The sequence below is a fragment of the Punctularia strigosozonata genome, assembly GCF_000264995.1.
Source record: "Punctularia strigosozonata HHB-11173 SS5 unplaced genomic scaffold PUNSTscaffold_8, whole genome shotgun sequence".
Lineage (NCBI taxonomy): Eukaryota > Fungi > Basidiomycota > Agaricomycetes > Corticiales > Punctulariaceae > Punctularia > Punctularia strigosozonata.
This window is the reverse complement of record NW_006767440.1, coordinates 570225-594520: the sequence shown is the minus strand read 5'-3', so window position 1 is coordinate 594520 and position 24296 is coordinate 570225. Positions and strand designations below refer to the sequence as shown.

The window sequence follows — 24296 nt, the reverse complement described above, 5'->3', positions numbered from 1 at the left end:
ATCGCAGGTACAACGGCCGACGGACGGACCCTCCTGAGGTGTTCCCTGATGCGATGGAGGCGGCGTGCAGGATCGTGGAGGCCGTCGTAAACGAGCAGATGCGCAAACGACCGCGGCTCCCGTTCGAGTGGGGCGGAGCGAGCCCGGATGGTCCGCTATGGCGCGCCAACGTCGCCGCGTCGAACTGCTACGAAGGCGCTCAATCGAGCGTCGGGTTACACTCGGACCAGCTCACGTATCTAGGACCCTATCCGACTATCGCGTCCCTCTCGCTGGGGACGAGGCGCGTGTTCCGCTTGCGGGAGGTAATACCGACGGACGAGATCGGCACGCGCCAGGCGCGGACATTCAACATACCGTTACCGCACAACTCGGTGAGTTCTGATGCCAGTGGGCACCGATCTCCCGATTGCGAAGCTGACGGGTAAAGCCAGTTGATCATCATGCACGCCACGACGCAAGAAAAGTTCAAGCACGCTATTCCGCCTCAGACTAGCATCGACCTGTACCGCCCGTCGTTTCCCCACCCAGATCGACCCGAGGTACCCATCGAGCCCTCCAATGCTCGGATCAACATCACCTTCCGTTTCTATCGCCCGGACTTCGCGGCGCACCTCACGCCGCGCTGCAAGTGTGGGGTGCCGATGATCCTGCGGCCGGACATGAAGCACCGGATGGGTGACTGCCCGGACCGCTACTGGTGGGCGTGCTACGGTGGCTCCCAGAACGAGGGCAAGGGCTGCGGGACGTGGAAGATCATGGATGCCGTGGCGGAAGGCCGAGGACCGTTCGCCAAAGACAATCCCAATCTGCACGGCTCGGATACAAACCCGCATGCTGTGCCGGATGTCAACTAGGTTTTTGGGGCACAACTACGATCGCGGATCTAGCATTCGATGTGCTGTCGTTGGTCATCACGAACAAAGTCACCCCTTTCGAGCAAGAGTATGAGATACACCAGGTGCGAGATGCACTGGCTGACTGATGACGCCCGATCTCAATGGTTCCGCTTCCGGGCGTTTCGAAAGCGAATCAATGCCTCGCTTTACTCTGAGACTACAAATTATGTAGCATCTAGCCTGTATCGCACACGTTGCTCTAGATCTTCTTCGGTAGGTAGGTATGTTTCCGGTACGATCCGATTAGTGGCCAAACCCATGCGGCACCTGACATCGCCGACAAGGTGCTATTCAGCCTTATTCAGCGCACTGAACGCATGAAGCACCCGCGGTTCCCAAAGGCCCTTTGGACATGGTTGAACAGCATTGTGCTATAATTGTACTACATGCCCACGATGCTGCGTCGACGTCAATCGCGCTCTGAGGGTATATCTGCCTATCTGTCGCCCATGCTACGTTTCTCCCGCTCTTACACCCCTCCCTCAGGGTATACCGCAGCTTCACTGTTCACTATCGCGAAACATGCCATCAGCAGTGAAAGTAAAGTCGGTAGGATCTTTGCCCTGGGCGACGGGGACGCATGCCGCCTCCGCGCATAGCGGTGCCCAGGATCAGGGTTCCCTTGTCCCTGGGAAGAGTGGCATTCCCGTCTCCCCGGTCAGCGATCCAGCTGAGGAAGCATCTGTGGATCAGGATGAAACCTTGGGCGATGCCTTCTGCCAGACAGTCGGGCGCAGCTCCAGGTTTTTCATACCAGATGGGAACTTGCGGATAATTGTACGTCGTCGGGCTCTGTGCTGTCTGAAGTGATATACTAAACGTCATACGCGTTGTATGACCTACCGATAGGTAGCAGACACGGAATATCAGGTTCATCGCTACTTTTTCTTGCGAGATTCCGATTTCTTCAGGCGCCTCGTATGCAAACAGTGCTCGTCGCATGCCATTCCGGTTATCTGTCTGTTCGACATCAACTGCAACGAATTCGACCTTTTCTTGGATATCTTTTACCGGAGGTGACGGCGCCGTCGTGCTGTTCTATATAATGCGAAGAGTACTGATACCTGTGATCTTGCAGTGATTACATTAAGTACATGGCGGAAACCTTGGCAGACTGGACCGCCATACTCCGCCTCTCCACGACCTGGGGATTCAGGTCCATCCGTGAGCTCGCCATACGCGAGTGTTTTCCGCTTGCGCTTCCGGTGGACAGGATCGCGTTAGGGCGCCGGTACAATATCCCAGGCTGGCTTAAGGATGCCTACGTAGCCATATGTCAGCGAGACGAGCCGCTGACGCTGCAGGAGGCGGAACAGCTTGAGTTGGACGACGTGATAGCCATTTCCGAGAGACGGCAGCGTATAAGAGATGCGAGGGTGGTTGTCCCTGGAGAGACAGTGGTTTCCACAGTCGTCAGCGCATTTTCATCCCGGTTCCCCGCCGAAGAAAGCGATGTGCCCGCTAATCCTGCCCCGTTGACACCCGTTCCAAGGGAGGACACCGCGGATGATACACAGAACACAGTCACGACGAAGGGGAACTTGAAGAAACGAGGTAATCGGTAACCGAGCGAAGATTTGGCAAGAGCTGTCTGGTCTATCGTGATGTGAGTTCATGAAACTTGAGGCAATAAGCGGGTCTTCTCAAGAGTTGGTTGATCACTGACGCGGTCGCGCACAACGCCACAGATAGGTTGTATACTCACGACTCGGAATATCGAGGCTACCCGGAGGTTAATCCACTCCACGATAGCAAGGATGACGTTAACACGAATCACCGCATGTATCAAATAAATGGCTAGCAACTCTGTCGTTCGAGTTTCTAAAAACGCACGGAGCTAGCGTACAATCGTTCGATGCATGGAGCCTGTGATGGGTCCTCCGGGACCTCTGGAGCGTGAGGAGAACGTGAGAGTGGATGTGAGATTAGGTGCCCTCCCACTGGAATCGGTGGAGCTCACTCTATGCATCCAAGACTTCGGCCAACGTCCCCTCCGCAGCCCCATCCGAGCCTGAGCCGGCGTCCGAGTCCTCTTCTCCTCCATCCGAGCTTTCGTCCCATTCTTCTTCCCCATCTCCCACGTGCGACCCCCCACCCCCAAACTCCCGACAGTCGGGATCGTAGTCGCTCCCCTCTAAAATCGACACCTTCACAAGCTCGGGACGATCCGCAATCTCGCGGAGCCTCTCCACGTACTCCTCCTTCAGTCTGTTGGCTCCGACGATATCGAGCTCCATACCGGTCCTCAGAGCCAGCAGTCTCGGCAACAAAACGCGAAACTGAGGGATGGACCTATGTCCATGGAGGTTCATATACATCCGCCGCAGCGATGGCAGCAGATCAGGGATGACGGGAGTAACGTCAGGGCTGGTGCTCGAGGTGAAGCCCAACAGCAACTGGACGGCGAATTCGCAAGCAGTGATGTTCTCCAGCTCGATCGTCGTTGCCGAAGAGCACCGGGTGAGGATGAGGTTGATCATAGCCTCGACCTCGGTCATCTTGTAGTCCCAGTGCCCCTCCACAATCATCCTCACGAGGCCGATTCCCCCGAGCAGTAACCTGCGGACGACAGGGGTGAGCAGCCCTCTCGAGTCGAACAGAGAGAGATTCAGGATCAGCAGCTGAGACTCAGAAAACTCGTCGTTATCGGTGTGCACCCAGAACTCGATTTCCTTCTCGTTATATAGCCTGTAACTTATGGATCGCAGAGGGGGTCCATCGCCTTTGAAGGTGCAATGCCGGTCAAGGAAAGCCATCAGGGAGGGACCGTTGTCGAGGTCGGATTCGGAGTGGTAGAGGTCGAGGCTCACTCTAGTACAGGAAGGAACACGGATATGGTCGAGCAGATCGCAGACGTGCGAGACTGGGGCGTGCAGTGTGAGTTTTGTCAAGCGTTGCAAGACCACCACGACCGAACACCCTTCGATGGGCAACAACACCTCTTTGTGCGCTGCTATTATAAGGATATCCTGTAACAACGGCATCTTCTGAAGAGCCGTCACCAGTTGCTCAGCAGTGGGGAATGAATTCGCGCGCAGTTGCAAGAGAGATAGTTTCCTCAAGTTCTGAAAAAGGGAAGCACAACGCATCAAGTCCCAATCAAAAGATATTCCCTCCAGGCTGAGGGTGCGAAGGTGCGGCGAATCGCGGCCTAGGAAGTTGTCTGGTAATCGCCCTCCATTCTTATTCAATCCGGCATGAAGACGACACAAGGTAAGTAAGGGGGCGCGGGAAGAAAGAATTGCCTCGTGGCCCGCGACGACGAAGTAGTTATAGTCCAGCATACGCGCGCGTCCTAAATGAGAGAGCGCCAAATCTTGGGCTTCTGGATCCGTAGTCGCCAGGTACGATAACGAGCTATTCAGAAACAGCGGAAAGTTCCTCGACCTCGATAAAAAGGTCCGGGTCAACTGCAGCGAGGAACGGGGAACGTGTGTCCAGACAGAGGGCAGGTTGAGTGCGAGCTGTCGCCAGAATCGACAGACGTTGGCGAATGCGTGTGTGTACGGGAACAAGGTCACGGAGCGGGAGTCGTACTTGAAATCGTGCTCGGTACGGGAAACACAAAACACGAAGACGAACATGAGAATTTCGTTGGGCAGTCGGGAAATCGGGGCTAGCGAATTGCGCTCCTCGTGAAGTAATCTGAGCCGGTCGCGGAGATTTACCATCGCTTCGCAGCCCAGAGATGAGAGTCGTATACGATGTTCTTGTCCGGCGACATCTGCTGGTGGTGAGCATGAGATGGCATTATCGAGCTCAAGGAGTAGCGCGTCTGAGTTCGTGCCCGGTGGATACTGAGGGTCCGTTGACCGGAACAGACCCAAGATTCTTTGTGCTTGTAGACACAAGTCGTGAATCTTGCGATCGACCTGCTGTCGTTGCTCGTCGCGCTGAGTGAGTCCGCGTGAAACGCTCGAGGCGTGACGATCGGGAGACGAAGTTTCTGCGAGCCTGACAGACGATCACATGAGTCTACCAGAGGACATCAATCGATACCACGACTCACGTATTCGGAGACACGATAGGATCCATGGCCTGGCTAGTCGATCCGTGTCTGCTCCACTGGCAACGACGATAGGTCCGACAGTTCCTTCAAGGCTTCCGAGGGCAAGTATGGGGGAATGAAGCAACGAAGCAGGCTGAGACCACGATGCTTTTATCGAGCTCTAGTAGAGTCGCCTGGCTTATATACAGGTCGAAGTCCGAGTTGAAGTACCGTGTGCGATGAAAGAAAGATTCCGAAGAGCTGATTGGTTGATGCACCAGTTTCTTGCGCCGGATTTGGCTCTGCCCCTATCCGACCGATTTCGCCTTTATCCCTCAAACGGCATCCCTTTGCGCATGCTTTGCGGTTGCAGCACAGAAAGGGCCAAGGACAAAGCGTCCCTTTGACAATGACAGCTCGAGTGCGACAAAGCCTTTTTAGGATGTATATCCCCCACAAGTACAAACGTGTGTAACCGAGGCCGACAAGAAGATCCTACGGGAAAAGCAGCTCTGCCGCACGTCAGGCTCTGGCTGGCTCCCTATCGTCACGACATGGCGTTGTCGAGAAGGTTGTTTCCGACCGGCTCTTGTCCAGTACGGGGTACATTTGTCTGTGAGGCAAAAGAACCGACACCGATGGCGGATCAGCTGTTCGCCCTTGGAAAAGAGGTCGTCACGAGCGCGATCCACCGACACGCGCGAAAAGCGTTTGCGAATCCCGTCCAGCATACAGAATCCTGGGTGTTAACCACTCGGAACGTCGTGTTCCTGCATCCGGAGTACGCAAGCAACATGCCGTTTTATATACAAGGTTGAAGGTACTACATGCACGAAGACGAGCCCGTTTTTCGTTTGCCAATCACACTGGTACATCTTTGACACGGCCCGAAACCAAGAGCGTGGGCCGATCATACCGGCTCTCAGACACTGCGGGATGGTTGTCCGTTCGGCGGACGGCGTTGGGTCGGATATCTTGATGGATAAGGGAGGAGGTTCTGAGGCGAGGAGAAGCAAGGCAAAACAGGCAGAGTAAAGTTTTTCGCATTCGGGAGGATCGTCGCGGCACACGACGGCGTTGAATCTTAGAAGAAGACATGGCTCTGAGTTGGAGTGCGGACGGAGACGGGTAGGCATCAGCGTTCTGCAACCATGGGAGGTAACGACGGCTCGTGCTATCGGAACATGACGAGCGACGCAGGCCTGATACAGAGACGTCTTCCATGGAGGCGGAGCACATCGGAGACGGGCTTGCAGGCGCGCGAATGGAGCGAACGACATGCAGTATTCTTGTTCTGCAGCTGACCTTTGCGGGTGCCTTGACGTATTGTTTGTGGTTATCCCAAGTGAGACTGTAATGGGGGGGGGGGGCGGAAGCTCCAGGAGACGGGGACGTTATTCTGAGATGTAGCTGCAGATTAAAATCCGGAGAGAAAGAGAGCCGCACCGTATGCGCGGGATGGCCGCGCGCAGTCTGCGACCGCAGTGCAACTCGCAAGCTATATGTACGGCTTGCGTAATCGTCACCCCTTATCTTGTCAACGAGGATCCCTCCCACCGGGAGCCGCGCCCACTCCCGTCACTACGACGCGTAACCGTGAACGAGGAGGATTGCACGCCCTGGACGACTCTCCGTCGAGGGTATGGTCCGTCTCATGACCGAGCGAGTCGAGGCGGAGAACGTCTCGGTGGGCGTCACTTTCCAAAGCAACAAGCCAAAGATCAAGGAAAACTCAGACGTGGAACGTTAACGAGCGAACAAAGGGGATTCGAGATGATGATGCGATGTATGTGGCGCTGTAGGTTGATATTCTTGGATGGTTCGTGCTCTCACGCAGGGAAATCTTGACCACTGTTGCACATCGCCGGGCTTTCCCCTCGTCTTCAGATCGTAGAAGACACTGCGCATCGAGTGTGCCATCGACGAACACCGTTCCTCATAGGCAATACGTCACAAAACCAGAATCCGCTGTTCCGCTATTGGGACCGCGCCTGGAATAGACCTTTTTACGCCCCCAAGTCTACCTGTTGGACGGCACAGAAGCTCGGAAACTTTGTAATCTCCGCTCTCCCTGCCTCTACGGATTGAGTGCAATCAGTGCACGAGGTCCTCTGTTTAGACAGGGTGTCGTGGCACACGAGCTCAATGCGTAAGACAGAACTAGAACTGCATGCCAGCCCCCAACGAGGCGGGGTTCGAGAAGTTATCTTTTGACCTACGCGGGCAGGACGGTTGGGCTAATCTGGCTCTAGCCCATGTCGTCTAGCACCGGCGATGTGGGAGTTTCGGTAGGTTTGCGCTATTTACGTTGGCCTCGTCGACCCGGCACTGTTATCAGGTTCGAGGGTCTGGCCAAGAGGACGAATGGAAGCGCATTCGTAAGGTATCTCTCATGCAAAGCAAGAAACTGCCTGCAGGTCGCTGCGTGGATCATCACCCGATTGAAACGATTCAATTGATACGGTCTAATATCGCATTCCACAGCCATAACACGTTGCACCTAAACGACACATATACACCACCCCATACGCTACCAGGCACGGGAGACATATAAGCCAGCGGCTGGACGAGACAGGACGCCTCAGTGAAGCGATCTTCAATCTTACCTACATGGTACGGAATCTCTTCACCTCTTCCGCTTAGGCGCACCGATTCACAACAGACACTTAGCCGTTATCTGAAGCGGACATTGTGGGTAGCATCATGATCGGAATGATGTTGGCGATCTTGTCATACTATGCACCCACCTCCGTCGCAATGGTTCAAGTTCGAGCCGCCGCAAGTACCGCATATAGCAACGCGCTCTCGCGGGCCAGAGACGAACCTATCCGATTGATAGAGCGCATGTCGATGCTCGTGCTCTTCTTTTACATCGTCCGCATCCTCCTCGTCCAAGCAGCCATGATATTCCCCGCCTGGGTTGGTGCATGGGTCGTAGACCAGCGTCATCAACATATCGTCGACGTGCAGATGGTCGTATGGGGCACAGTGCGCATATCACTGCGCGTGTACGCCATCAAATATACATGGCGATTGGTCGTGCGTTGCGCCCAGATGCTCTGGGACATTCTGCTGCGTCGACTTTGGGTGATGCAGCGGAATGTCGCCGGAGCCCCCCGCGCTTCAACCCGACGGCCCCAGCGTTGATGGATCCAGCCATTAGGATCCTCGGAGTCGGGTCGATGGCTATGGTCCTTATGCCAGTGACGAGGTATCGCGAAATTTGGCCTGGTGGGCAGCCGCTTTGCGGACGTTCAGCAAGCTGAGCGTCCGCAAAGCGGCTGGTCATCACAGGCAATGTCGGACGCACCTATGTACTCGAACTCTGGCGGAGCCAGAGACCTCGGCAGACCATTTTGTACTCGTAATCCAGTAGTATGAGAGAGCGATACTCAGAGTTGCTCTTCGGTTATTAATATCGATACGATAGCGATCGTATTTGCATAGAAGGCGCGGACAGGACGACTGGTCCTTGCCCTGGTCCTCTATAGCTCTAGCACCGGGCGGTGTGGTACATGGGTTCGGTAGATTTGTACCGAACCTGCATTCATTTCCCTGGCATCGCTACCAGGATGGAAGGCCTGGGCACTATCGAGGGCGAAAGGAAGCGCATTTGCAAGGTCCCTCTTTTCGAAGAACGGAACTGCCTGCAGGACGCCGCGTGGATCACCGCCCGATTGTAACGATTCAATTGAGATGGTCCAGTTCTGTGTTCCGGACATGACACATCGCGCCTCGATGACACACGTACAGCATCCCATACGCCACCAAACATGAGAGACGTATAAGACAGCGGCTGGAGGAGGCAGGACGCCGCACTGACGAGATGTGTATTCCCGGTCGACGTCGTACCGACATGGTACGGATCCGTACCTTGTCTTCGGTTTGACGTATCGATTGACGGCAGATGCCACTCAGTTGTTAGCTGAAGTCGAAGACGGCATTGCGGTTGACATCATGATCGCACACATGTTGGGGATCTTGTACAACGCACGCATCTTCATCCCGCTGGTCGGAGCCGCCGCGACCGCCGCCTACCGCGCGCTCAGAGACGATCCTCTTAAAACGATGGCGAGCATATCGCCATTCGTGCTCTCGCACTACTTGGAACCCCTATTCGTCCAAGTCAAGACCGCCATTGTGATCTCCGTCTGGATGGTCGTAGACCAGCCTCGTCAACTAATAGCCGACGTGGAAACGGTGCTGTGGCTGATGGTGCGCGTCGTCCTGCGCGGGTACGCCATCAAATGTGCATGCAAATATGCCCTCGTCCATCTCAAGAGCGCCACCGCCATCGTCTCCGTCTGGGTGGTCGTAGACCAGCCTCGTCGACTGGTAGCCGACATGAAGATGATCCTGTGGCTGATGGTGTGCGTAGTCGTGCGCGGGTACGCCATCCAATATGCATGCAAATATGCATGTCGCTGCGTTGCGCACCTCGCCGGGCTGCTCTGGGACCGTCTGCTGCGTCGACTCGGGATGCAGCGAACTGTCCCAGGAAATCAGCCCGGCGCCGCGCTTCAACACGACGGCCGGGCCGACCGGCGCCGCTACGTATACGGCGCCGCTGGCGCCAACACCGAGGGAGCCGGCTATCGCTAGTTTTAGTCTCCTTAGTCTTGTGAATGGTCGCTTCGCCGAGGCTCAGCTGGCTGGGCGTCGACGAAGCGGTCTCGTCACAAGGGCAATGTGGGACGGAGGCCTACTCTAGCCTACATACTCGGGTTCGGCGTACGTTAACATTCCTTCCGCCTGTGCTCACCGTGATCCAGAAATAGAGAGAAAGTTATACCAAGAGTCCCCTGTCTTTTTGAGGTACCCCTGTATTCATACCGTGGTCCAGCAGCAGTAGGAGATAGTTGCTCCTGAGTTGCTACGAGGTGTTGCGGTTGCGTTTGAGAGGAAACTGATCCCGATCCCGCGTTTTTTTTTCGACGGGCGGATCTGTGACGGATTGACGAGCGATCGCGAAACGTCGGGCTGCAGTATCACTTATACGGACATGATAAATCGCGGGTTCGGACCGCCCGACCCTCTCGCGTCCACTGAAGCGAAACACGCGAAACGCTGCTACCGATGAGACAGTTTCTCAAGTGTGTACGAACGGCACGGTTCGACTGCCGGGAGGGGTGGGGGGGGGGAGGAGAGAGAGAGAAGGAACGGAAAACAACTCACGAACGGAAAGGCCGCCGCCACGCCCCGGCTGCATCCCGTTCATCAAGCGAAAGCCTGTGCGGAGAAACCACTCGAAACGTCGTGATCCTGCATCTGGAGTCGAGTCCGCGAGCCACATAATCGTTTTATATATATACATATACAAGGGTGAATGATACACACATACACGAGAGACGAGCACTTTTTATAGTCTTGTTTTTTTCTTTCTTGTTACGCGTTTGTCAACTATACTGGGTTACACGTCCTTGAACCGGAACCAAGAGGCATGGGTCGGGGTGTCTTTTTACCCCCGGAACGCGTTCTTGGCGTCGCGGAGCTTGTCCATGATCACGTCCTCTGGCGAGTCCGCCGTCACGCCCATCGCCGTCCTACGTTTACATCAGAGAGAGGAAACGGGAAGAAGTCGATAGCGATCCCGATGAGTGAGAAAAAAGATATATGAGAAAAAGCGACGCTTACAGCACGGGCTCGGTCTTCAACCGCATGAACACGTTCCACCCCTTCTCCTCCCCGATCGTCGTCTTCCCCGTCACCTCGCCCCTCTCGCTCTCCTCCACCAACCGCGCCAACCGCGCGATCTCTTCGTTCTCCGGATCGACGGACCGCGCAAAGGCGACGTTGCCCTTGGTGTACTCGTGCCCGTTGTACACCACGGTCGCGTCCGGGAGGGTGGAGGAGAGGTAGGCGAGGGCGCGGACCATCTCGGCGCCGGTGCCTTCGAAGAAGCGGCCGCAGCCGGCGAGGAAGAGCGTGTCGCCGGTGAAGACGCCGCCCGGGTGCGGGGAGGAGGGCGAGGAGGGCGAGGAGGAGGTGGAGGTGACGTGGTAGCAGATCGAGTCTTGGGTGTGGCAGGGCGTGGCGAGGCATCTGTCGGGAGCGCGTTTAGCATCGCATCGGTCCCCGCGGGGTCGGTCCGGAGAAGGTGTGTTGAGGGGAGCGAAGGGAAGGGACCGCATCGGTCAGGGCGTAGGGGGGCGCGGGGGGGGGGGGGGTCGCGAGCATAATGATATAGCGCAGGGCCAGGCGATCTAAAGATGGCCCGCTTCCGCCCCCCTGCCCCCCAACATGAAACGAACGTCCACGCCACAGCAGAGCTTTTTTTTTTACAAAGTGAAGTGCAGAACGTACTTGACGTGGATGCCGTCGGCGATCGTGAACTCGTCCTTGTCCTTGACGACGTGCGTCACCGCGGCGACCTGCTTGCTACCGCCATAGATCGGCGCGCTGGGGTACGCCTTCGACTATAGGCAGCGAGGATGGGGTGAGGAACCTCGCTTACTGGGACACCGACGTGATAGGAAGAAGGGGCACTCACGAACTCCTGGAAAAGGCAGGTCAGCGTCGTACGTCGTTCGTTCGTCGTCATCGTGCCATCGAACCAAACGGCGGTGCGGAGGTGGAACGGGAACAGAGATCGAAACAGGACCGAAGCAGAGCTTCATGTCATGGCCGGCACAGGCGCGCGCGGGACACACGGAGACGAAGGGTACGGTGGCGAGGGATAGCAGCGCATCCGAAAGATCGCAAAACGTCCACGCCCAAGGAAAGAGAGGTCTAAAGTTACCCCGGCCGCAACGAAGAACGAAAGGGCGTGCAAAAAAGAATAGATGAGATTATAGAAACACGCACTTCGTTGCCGCCGGCGTGATCGTGATGGTGATGGGTGGTGAGCACGCCGACGAGCTCGACGCCGAGCTTCTTTGCGGCTTCTTGGACCTTGGGCACGTCGTACGGGTCGACGGCGGCGGCCTTCTTGGCGGCCTCGTCGATCAGCAGGTACGCGTAGTTGTCGCTCCGGACGGGGACGGGGACGACCTTCATGGTGCGCGCGGAGGCGGAGGCGGCGAAGGCGCGGAAGAACTGGTGGTGGTGGTAAGATGGGGATGCAGTGCCGGCGATGATACGAGCAGATGCAGATGCAGATGGGCTCCGGGCGTGGCGGAAGCAGGCTGAGAGCATTGATGAGCGCCTTGGCAGCCACCGTGATGCCCTCGTCCCGCCCTTCTCGCCCCGGACTGCATCTGCTTCCCTTGTCCGCAGGGGAAATATCAGCTAATGGACCGCTGTTACCGCCCGCACAGGCTGCCACCAGCGCCTGACCGCCTCTTCGTCTCGCCCATCTTTCCCATTTCTGCCCTTCATCTTCCCCTTCGTGCTGGCCACCCAACCGCCCGATGCTCTGAGTTCTCTCGCTTTCTTCGCCCCCCTTCGCCATCTCAGCGGTCCGTGACCGCGAGTACTCTCTGCACACCCTCTCGTTTCTGTTCCTTGGAATCGGATCCATCGGGAAAAGGGCTAGCGCTGCTATGAGATTCCACCCGTCGCAACAGCGAGACCAAAAGTCTAACCATCCATGCAGCCAATTCAGCCAATTCACCGACGACCAGGATTTTCTGCAATGTTGCCAGAATCACCCCGCCGCCGGTACGCGTCTCCGTGTGGTTCTCCGCCTTCGCGTGGCACGTCGAACGCTGACGCACTCGACGGGCAGCCCCATGTAAAGGCCCTGCGTCAAGCGCTATAATATCGTCAGCATCCGCAGAGCTACAGAGGGCGACCGGCGGAACTATCCCAACGACGTCGGACGACGGCGCATTCACGAATCCGACGACACAAACCCCGCTGTCGTCGGATTCCACCGCGTCTCCCGCCACCGACAACGCCAACACCGATAGCTCAAGTCTCAGCGGAGCAGACAGCGGTCCCTCATCCAGCGCGACTGCAAACGCCTCCGCCGCCTCAAGCACAACAACAACCCCGCCATCCTCGCCCACCTCCCCCTTCCCCTCAAGCACAACAACCCCGCCATCCTCGCCCACCTCCTCCTTCCCACCCCCCGCCACCCCCTTCCCGTCCCCGTCCCTCACGTCTCCGTCCGTCCCGCACCAACAACCCACCTCCCCCACCGAAACGATCTCGCGCCTCCCCGCCTCCGCCTCCGCCTCCGCCTCCTCGAGCACCCCCCGCGGCGCCGCCGCCGCGCACCGCGCCCTGCCCCCCGGCGCCATCGCCGGCATCGTCCTCGCCCTCGCCCTCGTCCTCGCCCTCGCCCTCTCCGCGCTCTACCTCGCCCTCCGCCGCCGCCGCCAGCGCCGCGCGCCCTCGCACGAGTTCACGCAGCGCGCAGCAAAAGGAGGAGAAGCAAAAGGAAGAGAGGGAGGAAAGGAAGGAAAGGAAGGAAACGGAGGGGTGGGAGACGAGTCTGCACCCGCGCGTGAGCCGTGGACGACGTTCGGCGAGACGGCGGCCGGCGACGACGACGACGACGCGCCGCCGCCCGCGTTCGCGCCCGGCGCGTTCCGCGACCCGGTGTTCGAGAAGGTGTCCGAGTCGCGCGCGGCGCTGCATCGGCAGTACACCCGCGAGCAGGAGCAGGAGCAGGAGCGGGAGCGGGAGCGAGCGGAACGGGAGGCGGAAGAGGAGGAGGCGAGGAGGAGGAAGCAGCGGCACGAGGCGAAGAGGCGGAAGGCGAAGCGGGAGCGGGAGAGGAGGGGGGAGGAGGGGCTGTTGGTGTAGCATTTTCGCGATCTGCGGTGGTACGGTTCGACTCCTCTCCCTCGCCTCGGGAGAAACAACACTCGATGGGTTTTCTCTGTGTTCGATTCTTTCGTTTCCCGGTGGCCAAGACGAGCTGCCAACCGTTCTTTGTTTTCTTTGCTTTTTTGTTCCTTTTTGCGCGACGTCCAATCGAACGTCTCGCACGTTTTAACCTCGTGTGATTAGAAACGACGGAACGCATGTGCCACCAACGATCGTCCGTTTTTCACGTTCAACGTACATAACTTATTCCTTTCGTAACGTATGCCACGCCCGCTAGCGCCTTACTCATGGACGCGCAAGGAAAACAAGGCCGCGCTCATAATTTGTTGGTCGATCAGTCCGGCGCTGTTCGGGTGCATGCATGCCATCGTACAGAATGGAAATCAGGCCCGGTTGTCCCTCAAGTATTCCTGAACACTCCGCAACTGCGTAGCGATCTCCTCGAGCGCCATCTTTACGGCACCAGCGCGCGTGCGCACCAAGTTTCACGGAGGCCGGCCAACGTGATCAGTGTTGAGACCGTGATAACACAGTAAAGCATACTGCAATATTTATTCCTGCACCGACCGATGCCACGATGATCGTGCGGTTTGCGGTTACCTGGCCAGGCAGGAAGCTCGAGGCGCGCGTCGTGCGTGGATACCATCTGAATCGCCGCAGAGATGGAGAGGTGGGGCCGCCTGGCGGCTACATACCGCCACCATCGGAGATATATGCGGACATCCACGGTTGACGCGCAGCAATCAAACTGACGATCACGATGGGTCCGCGATTCGGGGATATTGTATGGGTGTGCCAGAGGAGTGCCATGCTATCTATGCGTGAAGGCGATGCGGGTCGAGTTGATCGATAGGAGAAAGACGGTAGAGGCGCCGTATACGCTGATGTTGAGCTCTAGGATTGCAGTGGAAGGTCGACGACGGAGAGGAGGTCCGTCAGGGAATGTCGACCAGCTGAGCCAATATGGATACAAAGGGGTGGAGGTAGCGCGCTATAAGTCCAACGAGCTTGTACACTGGCGCCCTTCAACTGACGACCCACATCTCAGCGACGACGTCCCACTGCCTGAGTACCCTCGCCTCCGCAGTGATCGTTGCAGGCGCGTCCTCGCCATCCTCGACGGTTGTATGATCGTCCACCAGGAGCACGCGCACCCCGCCAACCGTCACGAACCCCGTCCGAACCGGCAACCACGTCAGCTCGAAATCCCGCGAGACGACACTCCGAGGCGCGGGAGGCGGCGGGCCGACGGTCGCAGTCGACTCGTCCAGCGACGCCTTTTCCCGTTCAAGCGGCACCGGTTCGCGCTGCTCGCGCGGCGCCACCACCACTTTCTCTAGCACCGTCACCGAACCTCCGAGGAAAAGCGCTCCGCCCGCCCTGACGGTGGCGGAAAACGGTGGCGGAAACGCGACCCCCGCGGCGCGCTCCGTCACGCGCGGGGACGCGACCAGCAGCTTCTCGTCCAGCGCGCGCGCAAAGTCGGGCTTGGGCGCGACGACCGTCGTCGGCGTCGAGAACCCGGACGAGGGCAGGCGGGGCGTGAAGGGCTCGTGCGGGTTCGGCGGCGCGGGCCTCGGCGCGGGCGCGACGCGGGGCGGCTGGACGTGCTGCACCGCAAGGGTGAGCACCCTGCGCCGCCCGGCTGGGGGCGAAGGCGCCGATACCGAGAGCGTGAAGCCGAGGGTGACGGGCTCCTCGACGGGTGCGGGGTTCGGCGGCGGGGTGCGCACCACGAGGTCGACGTCGAAATCGGGCGGTGGAGGAGGAGCCGCCGGCGCCGGCGCTGGGGTACCCGGTACGTTTGCCCCGACGAGGCTTGGAGACTGGGGCCGCGCGCTCGGGGCTACGCTCGCCGGCCGGTTGCGGAATGGTGAGCCTGTGCGCGCAGGGACGGGTCCTAAGGGCGGCGTGGCCGGTCGCGCGCCGATGGGTAGCTGTGGAGAGCCCGATCGGATAGGCCCGCCACCAGATACGCTGGCCTTGCGCTGCAGATAGGGAGGGACCGCAGATGCGGGCGGATGAGGCGCGGTTGACTGTGCGGTAGGCGCGGGGGCAGCAGGAGGGAGGGGGATGCGACGCGAGAGGGTGGAGGTGATGAGGCGGCCTGGCTCGCCAAAGCCCGAGCGCCAGGAAATGTCCAGACGACCGAGGGGCAGGATACTCCCAGGGGCGTGCGTCACGGGAAAGTCGGGGATGGAGAGGGGAGAGAGGACGTAGAGGAACTGGCGCGTGTCCTGCGGCTGCATCAGCGACTCGGACACGACGGGCGTGGCACTACTCGAATCGTGCTGCCATCCGTCGGAAGGTTCAAATTGGATGCGTTCGAACCACATCGCGTCCTGGGTGAGGTTCTGGATGTGGACTTCGAGGAAGACCTTTTCGCGCTCGGTACGCGAGAGCAGCGCCGAGGGTGAGCGCGGGACATGCACTTTAGTCTTCACGGAAAGGGGATTCGTGACCTGAGGATAGTGTTCCATTAGCAATGAAGCCTCGTGATTACAATTGTTGATGTGCTCACCGCGAATTTGTAAAACTTGCGAAAGGTCGCGAGGTGGGGGTTCGCGGGATCGACTGAGCCGGCAGGCGCATGCCGAACGCTGGAGGGCAAGCGATACGATACCGTGCATGCGAGGACATGCTGCCCGAGCTCCTTAATCTCGTGGCTGACGACGTTTTCGGACACGCCGCCTGGTGCCAACGTAAAGTCTGGTCCTCCAATATCGGCTAATGTTGTTTTCGTCGTCGCGGTCTGCATCTCCACCTTCATGCTGACGGCCTGCACATCCACTGCAGCTTCATTGTTGATACAAAGGCAAGATGTGAATGTTTCTCCTAGTTGTATGGAGCCAAAGGCTGCGGGCAATGTGAGGAGGTTGGTGGGGTTGGACAGGTCACGGAGTGTCTTCGGATGACCGGGCAATGGCGCGCTGCCTTGCAAGGACAGTATGGATGCAGTCGAGCGAGCAGAGAAGGAGGGTGAACTGGAATAAAACGGCTCCCAAGCACCAGCCAACGCGGGTCGCTATCGAGAGCAATGAGAGGGGGGTCTTCGTCGTATGCACCATGAACGCACGGAGACCCGCATGACCTTGAGCGAGAGGAGATGATTGGGGCCTTCCATGGTCCTCTGAATATCGGAGAGGGGTTTCAAGTGCTTGTGAATTCCGTGGTAGCTAGAGTTTTGAGCCAACCTCCGTAGGCAGTCCAGAAGCTACGTAGCGCCGCGCTCGTTGCTATTATGTTGATATAATCGTAGTCAGAGGCTTGAGGGGAGCCTGACTCTTGCTTATTGGGCCAGCGAAGAGCTGATGATGAATGAAGCTGAGCACGACTATGTACATATGCCATGGGCGGTTCATCATCTTTGCTCGGTCACCATGAGCAGCCGTCTTGCCTCCTTCCGCGGCCCATCCACGCCCAACTCTTCCCCGGTTTCGAAACCCAAGCAGCCGAACTCTCCCTCATCGACGTCTCGTGGCCCCATTGAATCGCCGTATCATCGTAAACTGCGATCTGCGCTGCAAGATCTACGGGGGTGCACGAGAACATGGGATGATCTCGTCCTGCACGACGGATTGAAGGCGGCAAAGAATCTGGTGGATGCAAGAACAGAACTAGAGTATGTACTGAGCCCTTGCCGTGTCTTTGTTCATTCTTTGATTTGGGATTTTTCTGCAGTAATACCCTTGCATTCGTCCCATCGGGGAGTCAACCCCAATACCGAGTGGTCGGCCCCAAACTTGAGACCATGGAGGAAAGCATCATCCAACTAGACACCGTCATCGCCAAAATGGTATGAGGATATAACAGTCGACAGTCGTCCGCGGTGCTCCAACATCATCGCAGCGCAAACAATTCCAAAAGATGGTTGCCATCGTCGACAGTCTAGAGGGCACCTTGTTGGAGGCTCATAAGACGAAGGGATGGAACTGGTGTTCGTCGGATCCCCTTTGGGTGACTTGGCCTTTCGAGAAATTCGGTACGCTGTCGTGCCCCCTCTTCATAGAATTATCATTGAACGGTCTTCACAGTGACATCTCTGTCGCATTTACCAAAACACTACCACCGCTCTTTCGAAATGCATGTCGAACTCGTGAATTCCCTTCGAAGCCATTCTACTCCCTTTGACGTCTCTCGCGAAGTTATCGCGCGATGGGTCGCCCAACCATACCTCGAAGAGCACAGCTGGGACGCAGAATGGGAAGACCTTTGCGAGGCCGAGATTGACCGCTGGACGTAGCCCGACGGGAACAAGAAGCTTAGATCCGTATGGAACATGTTGACGGATCCACCTATCTACGAAGATCATACGGAATGAACTCGGCGATCCCCCCTCTGCCTACGCCGATGTCTCTAGCGTGTACTCGTCGCTTCTACCAGAGTACGCCATAATCAGCACCTACCGTGCTTGCCCCCCGCCCACGGACGAGAGCGAAACAGTGATGTCGCAGTTGCCTGCTCCCCATAACCTTTCGCATACCAACCAGACGGGGCACAAGCCATCGTTGATCGTGCGAACTCCTGCACTTGAAGTAGCCCTCAGCCCTTGCAGTGCGTCGAGTGCCTTGTTGTATTGTCATATGACAGCCTGAATATCGCACTTCTTCGACTGTGATGGTAGAGAGATTCTGATTTCATGCCGTACAATCTGTCGCCTCATGCTTGGTATTCTTCGCCTTCATCGAAAACAGCGTGCTTATGGATAAAGTCCAGATATCTCCCCCAGAATCCGCCGTTCCAGCTCCGGACTTTCTCCCAGTCCTCAGCGCCCCGCACTTGCCTAAGCCATATTAGCCAGCCAGCAAGTACAAGATCCGCGAAACTGATGGTATCGCCCGTGATGAATTGGCTGCCCTCGCCGTTCTTCTTTATGGCGTCTGCGAACTTCCCGAACCCGGCTTCGAGCTTTGCCCAGTGCGGGAGCAGCTGCTCACCCTGAGGGAAGTCCTCCAGTTTACGGCCAAAAAGCTTTTCCCGCGTTGCGCGGAAGTAGTCTTGACCGCGCGGGCGCAGGTGCTTGTACGTAGAGAACACGACAATGTTCGCGAGGTCACCTATGATCGCGTCCCTCGCGGTGGCGACAAAATATGACTGCAAGCCGCGCGTGGGTTTGGGGAGAACTGTAGGTCGATCGGGGTAGGTCTCGTCCAGATATTCCGCGATGGCCCACGAGTCCGAGACGACCTTCCCCGTGGATAAGTCGTGGATCACAGGCAAAGTGTATGACGAGGCTCCATTTAGCGTCACGGTCGGAGCGGCGCCGATCTTCTTGGCAGCATCCGCGATGTCGGGGAATTCGACCCATACCGTCTTGAACGGCAATCCCTTGATCCCAAGCGCATATCTACGATGCGCAATGTGAGCACGGAGACGATCTGAAGCGCAGCGTGGCAATCATCTGCGCACCGTATCCTCCAAGCATTCGGACTCCATGCGCGTTCCTCTGCCTTTGACCCTTCTGCCGCGACATCGTAGAGAACGATTGCTTTCGACATCGTTACCTCGTAAAGGGGTAAGGTTGGGCAGGCGCGGGTGATGTGACCCGAGCGATAAAACCACCCTCCCTATATATGCACGGAGGCCGTGATCCCTTTTCATATGGATCTTGCGATTGCAATCGCGACTCGCAATGCGGCATGCGGGAGTACGCGATAGCCTGCCAATGCTGATGCAAAATGATTCCGTATGGCGTGATCCATACTACTGCAGCTGAAAGCAGGCGTGTCGTAGTCGAGTGCAGCGTATACTTCGTGAAGATGTAATCATAGCAGGCTTGAAGCTTGAAGGGTACTGGCGCTCTGCGTGAAGGAACCAGTACTTGAGCAAGGTATCGAATAAATTGGCACCGTTCGAAAACGGTGACGTGGGGTGACCGGATCAACGTGGCCGGAGAAGCCGATCTAGCGACTACTTACTTCATCTCAAGACGCCATACAAGCAGAGTATGGCTAAGCATTTGGATCTTCGTATAAGTACATTAACGGGACAACCACTTCACACCTTGTAAACTTCACCCTCATCGTATACTTCATACTTGACCAAAGAATCGACGAATTTGCCCCAGAATCCAGCATCCCAACCTCGGACCTTCTCCCATTGCTCGCCGCTGGCCGTCTGCCTGATCCAGAGCAGCCAGGATGCGAGGAACAGGTCCCCAAAGCTGACGGTATCGCCCATGACGAACTGCGCGCCCTCGCCGTTCTTCTTGATCACGTCCTTGATCTTTGTGAAACCGGCCTCCGTCTTTCCCCACTGGTCGATGTACTTCTGGCCCGTTGAGATTTCCTCCAGCTTACAACCGAAAAACTTCTCGCGGGTGACGCGGAAGTAGTCTTGGCTGCGCGGGGGGAGCAGTTTGTACACATCAAACATCATGTTCGCAAGCATCTCGTCGATGGCCACCTGCATCGATGTGTAGGTAAACGCCCACTGCAGGCCGAGTGTTCCCTTGGGCAATAACGCAGGGCGATCGGGATAGGTGTTGTCAAGGTACTCGACGATAGCCCACGAATCTGAGACGACTTTGCCCGTCGAAGGATCCTGGATGACGGGTAGGGTGTAGTATGGCGAACCGTCAGGGTTGGTTTCTGTCGGTGGTGCGCCGATCTTCTTGCAGGCACCTGCGATGTCGGGGAACTCGACCCATACGGTCTTGAAGGGAAGACCCTTGAACGCAAGCGCGTATCTGTAAAGCAAACTCATCCTCAGGTATGTCGCGACAACGTTGTATCTAAGACGCCTACCTGACTTTGAACGTATTCGGGCTCCAAGCGCGCTCCTTCGCCGTCGACTTCTGGGCAAGGATGTCGTAGAAGACGATCTCGTTTGTCATCGTCCGTGCTACTGAGAGCGACTGATTTGTTGTGTAGATGTCGGGGAGGAAAGCCTGGTTGATCGATGCTCATGCGCTTGACTTGAGCCCATTATATGGGGGCCGGTTCCAGCTGCGTCCATGGGAGGATCAAATGCCGATAACTAATCACTTCACAAGAAGACATCTACAGGTCACAGGGCGCCTTCGAGGACTCATGGAGAGTCTGAGAAGCGATGCCAGCAGTGAGACTTAGAGCTGCAGGCAATGCGTTCGTAAGTGAACAAAACTCAAAATATGGCAAATTTCGAAAGCGGTCATATTACGGCCGGCGTTGAACTCACGCTTTAGCCCCATACGCACTCACTCATACCTGATCGACTGGTGCGTGCATACAATGGGCTGCAGATCTGGAGCAACGCGGAGTTCCCAGTGTCAATGTTCGGGACAACAATTGTACAGGTTAGCACTGAGAGTTGCAACGCAAGGTTTGCCCAGATACAACAGCACAGGCAACGACGAACAACGTTTTGTTACAAATCTTCGTCGTCTGATATATGGATCTCCTCCGCGTTGCCGGCCGGAGCTGAAGACGCAGCGGGCGTAGCTTCCCCTGTCTCCTTCGTCCCGGTGCTCTGTTTCGCCGCCACGAAACTCGGCGCGCCGCCTGCAACAGCAGCCTTCTCGGCCTGTGCCATCGGATCCGCCAGCGCCGCACTCTCCTCCTCCAGCTGCTTCGCCGACGCGCCGTCCCTCGCTGCCACCGTCTGCGCGGCGAGGTAGCTCGCCTCCGTGTTGAACTGCGCCTGCACGCTCCGCTTGATCCGCAACATTTCCCTGAACGTGTCCTCGCTGCCCGTGTCGATCTCGAACGCGTTCCACTCCGCCCAGAAGCCCGGGTTCGTGCGCGGATCGCAGAATTGGGAGGCGTGCGCGTAGATCGCGCGGGCTCGGTCGATCTCGCCCAGCTTGCGCTCGAGGGCGGCGAAGCGCAGGCACATCTGGGCTGTTTGCCGGGCGGGAAGAACTTCGATGGCACGCTCGTAGATGGGCCTGGTGGCAGGGAGGCCGTAATTCGAGGCGGCTTTCGCGATGTAAATTGTGAACATCTGGAGCAAACGTCTCAAGTCAGCTCTGCGACGTAGTAGTCAGGAACATGGGCCACCTCGAATTTGTCATCATCTTGCACAACCCCCGTGGCACGGTCGTACACTGCCATCGCTCGTTTCGCGAGACCGTATTCCTCCTCCAACTGAGCGTACATGAGGAAAATCGGTTTGCAGAACTTCGGCGGGCATTTGTCAAGCGCTTGCTCGAACAGATCCCTCGCTCGTTCGAGCTTGCTTCCACCCTATCAGAGAATGGCCATGCGTTTCAGTCAAGGTAAACACAAGTCAAACTTCGGCACTTACATATCGCTTGACGAATTTGCTGAGGTAGATATTCCAAATTTCGAAGCTGATCGGATAGGTGAACAGCTCCACGCCCTTCTCATACACCTTGAAGCTCTCCTCAAAGTACTTGTTCTCCTCGAGGAAGGCTGCATAGTTAACGATGATCTGCGCGTTGGCAATCCGAAGCTCAAGGATCTTCTCGTAGACGGCCTTGGCGGTGGAGACGGTGCCAATAGCCTCTTCAAGGTCGACGTAATATGACCAAAGCTTGAGTGACTTAAACAGGCGAGCCTGTACGGGAAGCGTCTGGACGGATCTCAGCACGGCGCACGTACCGAAGCGAAAATAGACATACCTGATCGTGGTAGTTGATCTTGGTGTTTTTGGGCACAGCAGCCGCCCGTTGCATCACCCGAATCGCTTCGTCGTAGTTGCTGCGATTGAACGATCGTGAGTAACAGTATGGGCCAAATGTGGACTAGTCCCTTACTCATGCCTCAGTTCCATCTCCGCCCATTCACACCAAACTTCTGCAAGGTCTTCTACGGTCTTGAAGGGGACCTTCGTGGCCTTCTCCAACACCTTGCGAGCGCTGATGATATCCGACTCAGCCTTGCCTGATACGCCACCCTCTTCGTAGAACTTGGCGAAGTTGACATAGATACGGTAGAGGTTTGGCGTGGCTTTACGGGGGTTGATGGTCTCGATAGCTTTTTTGTATGTTTCCGCAACCTGGTTCCGCAATATTAGCACCGTTGAGACAGAGTATAGGGGTAACGAAAGCCACATACCTTGTCATCGTCCTCTCCCCATAGCGCCAGCCTCTTCTCCCATTCCTGGACGTCATTCGGATTTCTCCGTAGTAGCACGTCGTTCAGCAAGAACGGCCGGCGATCCATTAGCTGCTCAAACTCCCGCATCTTCTCGTCGAGCTCCTTCTCCGTCTCCTGTGCGCTCTCCTCGTCTTCATCCTCGTCCGGCTCCGCGATGCTCTCCATCATCGCGCTGATCAGGCTCTCACTGAACTCGGCGTACGCATCGAAGATCTGCGTGAAATCGCGGATCGTGAGCACGGACGCAAGCCCAGCCTCGAACGTTGCCTTCGCGCGGTCAAATTCAGCGCGCTTGATCCAATACGTGGCGAGGCCGGTCCAGAGACGGCCGGCTTGGTCTTTGTAGACGGCAAGGCCATCTTCGTGTATGATGCGCTCGATGTTGAGCTTGCGGGAAGAGGTAGGGTCTTCGTCCTCGTCGTACGGCCGGACAGCGGTGCCGTCGGCGTTGACGGTGACGGGTGGACCGGCTATGCGGATCAATTGGCCATGCACCGATGCGGGCTCTGAAGTGGCTTGATCGACCTCCTTTTTCGCCTCTTCGACCTGGGCGGCCTGTTTCCCCGCTGCGTCGGTGTCCTCGACGTCCAAACCGACCTCTTCCGCGTACTTCTCGACTACCTCGAGCCATTCAGTCAGGAGCTGATACGGGCTTTTGCCCTCTGGACTCGTATATTGACCCTTTGCAGCTTTTCGTGCCAAACTGAGGAGCAGCTTAGCGGCCTCGAGCGGCCGCGGCGTAGGGTTGTTCTCGGCAAGAAGCAGCGCCGTGTAATACTCGGTGACGCTGGGGTCGACGGCGAGGTAGCGACGGAATATGGCGACAGTGGTAATGCCACCTTGCCGCTCGGCCCATAGAAGGTAGCGGACCCATATGCGGTGGTGGAGAGAGGGAGGAAGCGTGCGAAGGGCACGGTCGTATGTCCGACGAGCGTGTGTATGCGAAATTTGAGGAGGGCAGAATGGATGGAAGAAGATGGAGAGGTACATGAGCCATAATCGAGGGAACTGGTGGACGTGTCAGATCAAAGCACGTACGAACTACGTGAACGCGGACGTGCCTTCGGCAACCACATGAGCGCTCGCTCGAACGTCGCTATTAGGGACTTCCACTCCTCCCAGCCGACGATCCCATCCAAGCCTCCTGTCCATTTCTCCAGCTCCTCCCTCTCCTCCTCCAATGCGTCCTTCATCTCCGGGAGTTTCTTCCGACCCCCGGCCCGTTTCTTTGTCTCCAGCTTTCCCAACACGAAGTTCATCCTCGTTGCCAGATAACTTCTCCACAGCTTGAAGCTCCCCGGAAAGTACCTCAGCGCACCTTCATACAGGTAGGTCAACCGCTGGAGTGTGATCCTGGAGAGCGGCGAAGCAAGCGGGCCGAGGAGGGCTGCAACCTCGGGCGAGACATCCAGCTTTTCCTGCCCGCTCCGTTGCAGAGCACGATAGTTGTCTTTGACATTGTTGATGGCAGTCCACCAATGCCTGAAAGACTGTGGGTTGCGCAGGAGGTCCTCCTCCCGGTTGAGGTCGCCGGGGGTCAATAATTCCGAGTGTGTCGTTGGCGAGGGTACAGGAAACGTTAGCGGGAATTGTGCCGCGAGATTTTCTACCGTGACTGCGTCGTTGGAAGCCATTCTGTCGAACGAGAGGACC

The 24296-nt window shown here is 57.3% G+C and overlaps 11 protein-coding genes across 11 annotated transcripts; 5 read left to right on the top strand and 6 right to left on the bottom strand.

The window, feature by feature from the left end:
• Positions 1-7: 7 nt before the first annotated feature.
• PUNSTDRAFT_88376 (uncharacterized protein) lies at positions 8-1196 on the top strand. The gene is made up of 2 exons (XM_007384767.1): positions 8-374; positions 435-1196. Exons 1-2 carry the CDS (start codon positions 54-56, stop codon positions 855-857), a joined length of 744 nt encoding a protein of 247 aa, XP_007384829.1. The 5' UTR covers positions 8-53; the 3' UTR covers positions 858-1196.
• Positions 1197-1421: 225 nt separating this feature from the next.
• Positions 1422-2464, top strand: PUNSTDRAFT_135247 (uncharacterized protein; the record flags this gene model as incomplete). The annotated part of the gene is made up of 3 exons (XM_007384766.1): positions 1422-1676; positions 1749-1915; positions 1978-2464. The coding sequence occupies 3 exons, from the start codon at positions 1422-1424 to the stop codon at positions 2462-2464; spliced, it is 909 nt and encodes a 302-aa protein (XP_007384828.1).
• Positions 2465-2860: 396 nt separating this feature from the next.
• PUNSTDRAFT_135246 (uncharacterized protein) lies at positions 2861-4934 on the bottom strand (the record flags this gene model as incomplete). The annotated part of the gene is made up of 2 exons (XM_007384765.1): positions 2861-4853; positions 4909-4934. 2 exons carry the CDS (start codon positions 4932-4934, stop codon positions 2861-2863), a joined length of 2019 nt encoding a protein of 672 aa, XP_007384827.1.
• A 2710-nt stretch (positions 4935-7644) lies between these two features.
• PUNSTDRAFT_135245 (uncharacterized protein) lies at positions 7645-9489 on the top strand (the record flags this gene model as incomplete). Its single annotated transcript, XM_007384764.1, has 2 exons — positions 7645-7875; positions 8806-9489. 2 exons carry the CDS (start codon positions 7645-7647, stop codon positions 9487-9489), a joined length of 915 nt encoding a protein of 304 aa, XP_007384826.1.
• A 379-nt stretch (positions 9490-9868) lies between these two features.
• On the bottom strand, positions 9869-11917 carry PUNSTDRAFT_53109 (hydroxyacylglutathione hydrolase). The gene is made up of 6 exons (XM_007384763.1): positions 11690-11917; positions 11642-11645; positions 11191-11303; positions 10522-10929; positions 10229-10430; positions 9869-10155 (listed from the first exon to the last, which is right to left on the bottom strand). Exons 1-5 carry the CDS (start codon positions 11881-11883, stop codon positions 10346-10348), a joined length of 804 nt encoding a protein of 267 aa, XP_007384825.1. The 5' UTR covers positions 11884-11917; the 3' UTR covers positions 9869-10155; positions 10229-10345.
• A 229-nt stretch (positions 11918-12146) lies between these two features.
• Positions 12147-13871, top strand: PUNSTDRAFT_144276 (uncharacterized protein). Its single transcript, XM_007384762.1, has 2 exons — positions 12147-12486; positions 12554-13871. Exons 1-2 carry the CDS (start codon positions 12369-12371, stop codon positions 13576-13578), a joined length of 1143 nt encoding a protein of 380 aa, XP_007384824.1. The 5' UTR covers positions 12147-12368; the 3' UTR covers positions 13579-13871.
• Positions 13872-14482: 611 nt separating this feature from the next.
• On the bottom strand, positions 14483-16743 carry PUNSTDRAFT_53105 (DUF974-domain-containing protein). Its single transcript, XM_007384761.1, has 3 exons — positions 16679-16743; positions 16124-16627; positions 14483-16064 (listed from the first exon to the last, which is right to left on the bottom strand). Exons 1-3 carry the CDS (start codon positions 16724-16726, stop codon positions 14628-14630), a joined length of 1989 nt encoding a protein of 662 aa, XP_007384823.1. The 5' UTR covers positions 16727-16743; the 3' UTR covers positions 14483-14627.
• A 239-nt stretch (positions 16744-16982) lies between these two features.
• PUNSTDRAFT_70364 (uncharacterized protein) lies at positions 16983-17845 on the top strand (the record flags this gene model as incomplete). Its single annotated transcript, XM_007384760.1, has 4 exons — positions 16983-17224; positions 17284-17398; positions 17452-17584; positions 17637-17845. 4 exons carry the CDS (start codon positions 16983-16985, stop codon positions 17843-17845), a joined length of 699 nt encoding a protein of 232 aa, XP_007384822.1.
• A 416-nt stretch (positions 17846-18261) lies between these two features.
• On the bottom strand, positions 18262-19100 carry PUNSTDRAFT_114205 (uncharacterized protein; the record flags this gene model as incomplete). Its single annotated transcript, XM_007384759.1, has 2 exons — positions 18262-18949; positions 19012-19100. The coding sequence occupies 2 exons, from the start codon at positions 19098-19100 to the stop codon at positions 18262-18264; spliced, it is 777 nt and encodes a 258-aa protein (XP_007384821.1).
• A 463-nt stretch (positions 19101-19563) lies between these two features.
• Positions 19564-20468, bottom strand: PUNSTDRAFT_120997 (uncharacterized protein). Its single transcript, XM_007384758.1, has 2 exons — positions 20349-20468; positions 19564-20290 (listed from the first exon to the last, which is right to left on the bottom strand). The coding sequence occupies exons 1-2, from the start codon at positions 20435-20437 to the stop codon at positions 19600-19602; spliced, it is 780 nt and encodes a 259-aa protein (XP_007384820.1). The 5' UTR covers positions 20438-20468; the 3' UTR covers positions 19564-19599.
• A 377-nt stretch (positions 20469-20845) lies between these two features.
• Positions 20846-24277, bottom strand: PUNSTDRAFT_103796 (spliceosome complex protein; the record flags this gene model as incomplete). The annotated part of the gene is made up of 7 exons (XM_007384757.1): positions 20846-21525; positions 21582-21767; positions 21829-22116; positions 22166-22244; positions 22301-22542; positions 22602-23651; positions 23678-24277. The coding sequence occupies 7 exons, from the start codon at positions 24275-24277 to the stop codon at positions 20950-20952; spliced, it is 3021 nt and encodes a 1006-aa protein (XP_007384819.1). The 3' UTR covers positions 20846-20949.
• Between the last annotated feature and the right edge of the window lie 19 nt (positions 24278-24296).

Bases quoted from the DNA above. Each gene is read 5' to 3' on its own strand.
- PUNSTDRAFT_88376 (XM_007384767.1), top strand. From the start codon at position 54: ATGGAGGCGGCGTGCAGGATCGTGGAGGCCGTCGTAAACGAGCAGATG. The intron at 375-434 runs GTGAGTTCTGAT...GGGTAAAGCCAG, and splicing joins TACCGTTACCGCACAACTCG to TTGATCATCATGCACGCCAC.
- PUNSTDRAFT_53109 (XM_007384763.1), bottom strand. From the start codon at position 11,883: ATGAAGGTCGTCCCCGTCCCCGTCCGGAGCGACAACTACGCGTACCTG. The intron at 10,930-11,190 runs GTACGTTCTGCA...CGCTCCCGACAG, and splicing joins GCCGACGGCATCCACGTCAA to ATGCCTCGCCACGCCCTGCC. The intron at 10,431-10,521 runs GTAAGCGTCGCT...ATGTAAACGTAG, and splicing joins TTGAAGACCGAGCCCGTGCT to GACGGCGATGGGCGTGACGG.
- PUNSTDRAFT_144276 (XM_007384762.1), top strand. From the start codon at position 12,369: ATGAGATTCCACCCGTCGCAACAGCGAGACCAAAAGTCTAACCATCCA. The intron at 12,487-12,553 runs GTACGCGTCTCC...CTCGACGGGCAG, and splicing joins CCAGAATCACCCCGCCGCCG to CCCCATGTAAAGGCCCTGCG.
- PUNSTDRAFT_53105 (XM_007384761.1), bottom strand. From the start codon at position 16,726: ATGGAAGGCCCCAATCATCTCCTCTCGCTCAAGGTCATGCGGGTCTCC. The intron at 16,628-16,678 runs GTGCGTTCATGG...TGCTCTCGATAG, and splicing joins TCAAGGTCATGCGGGTCTCC to CGACCCGCGTTGGCTGGTGC. The intron at 16,065-16,123 runs GTGAGCACATCA...CACTATCCTCAG, and splicing joins GCAAGTTTTACAAATTCGCG to GTCACGAATCCCCTTTCCGT.
- PUNSTDRAFT_120997 (XM_007384758.1), bottom strand. From the start codon at position 20,437: ATGACAAACGAGATCGTCTTCTACGACATCCTTGCCCAGAAGTCGACG. The intron at 20,291-20,348 runs GTAGGCGTCTTA...TTTGCTTTACAG, and splicing joins CCGAATACGTTCAAAGTCAG to ATACGCGCTTGCGTTCAAGG.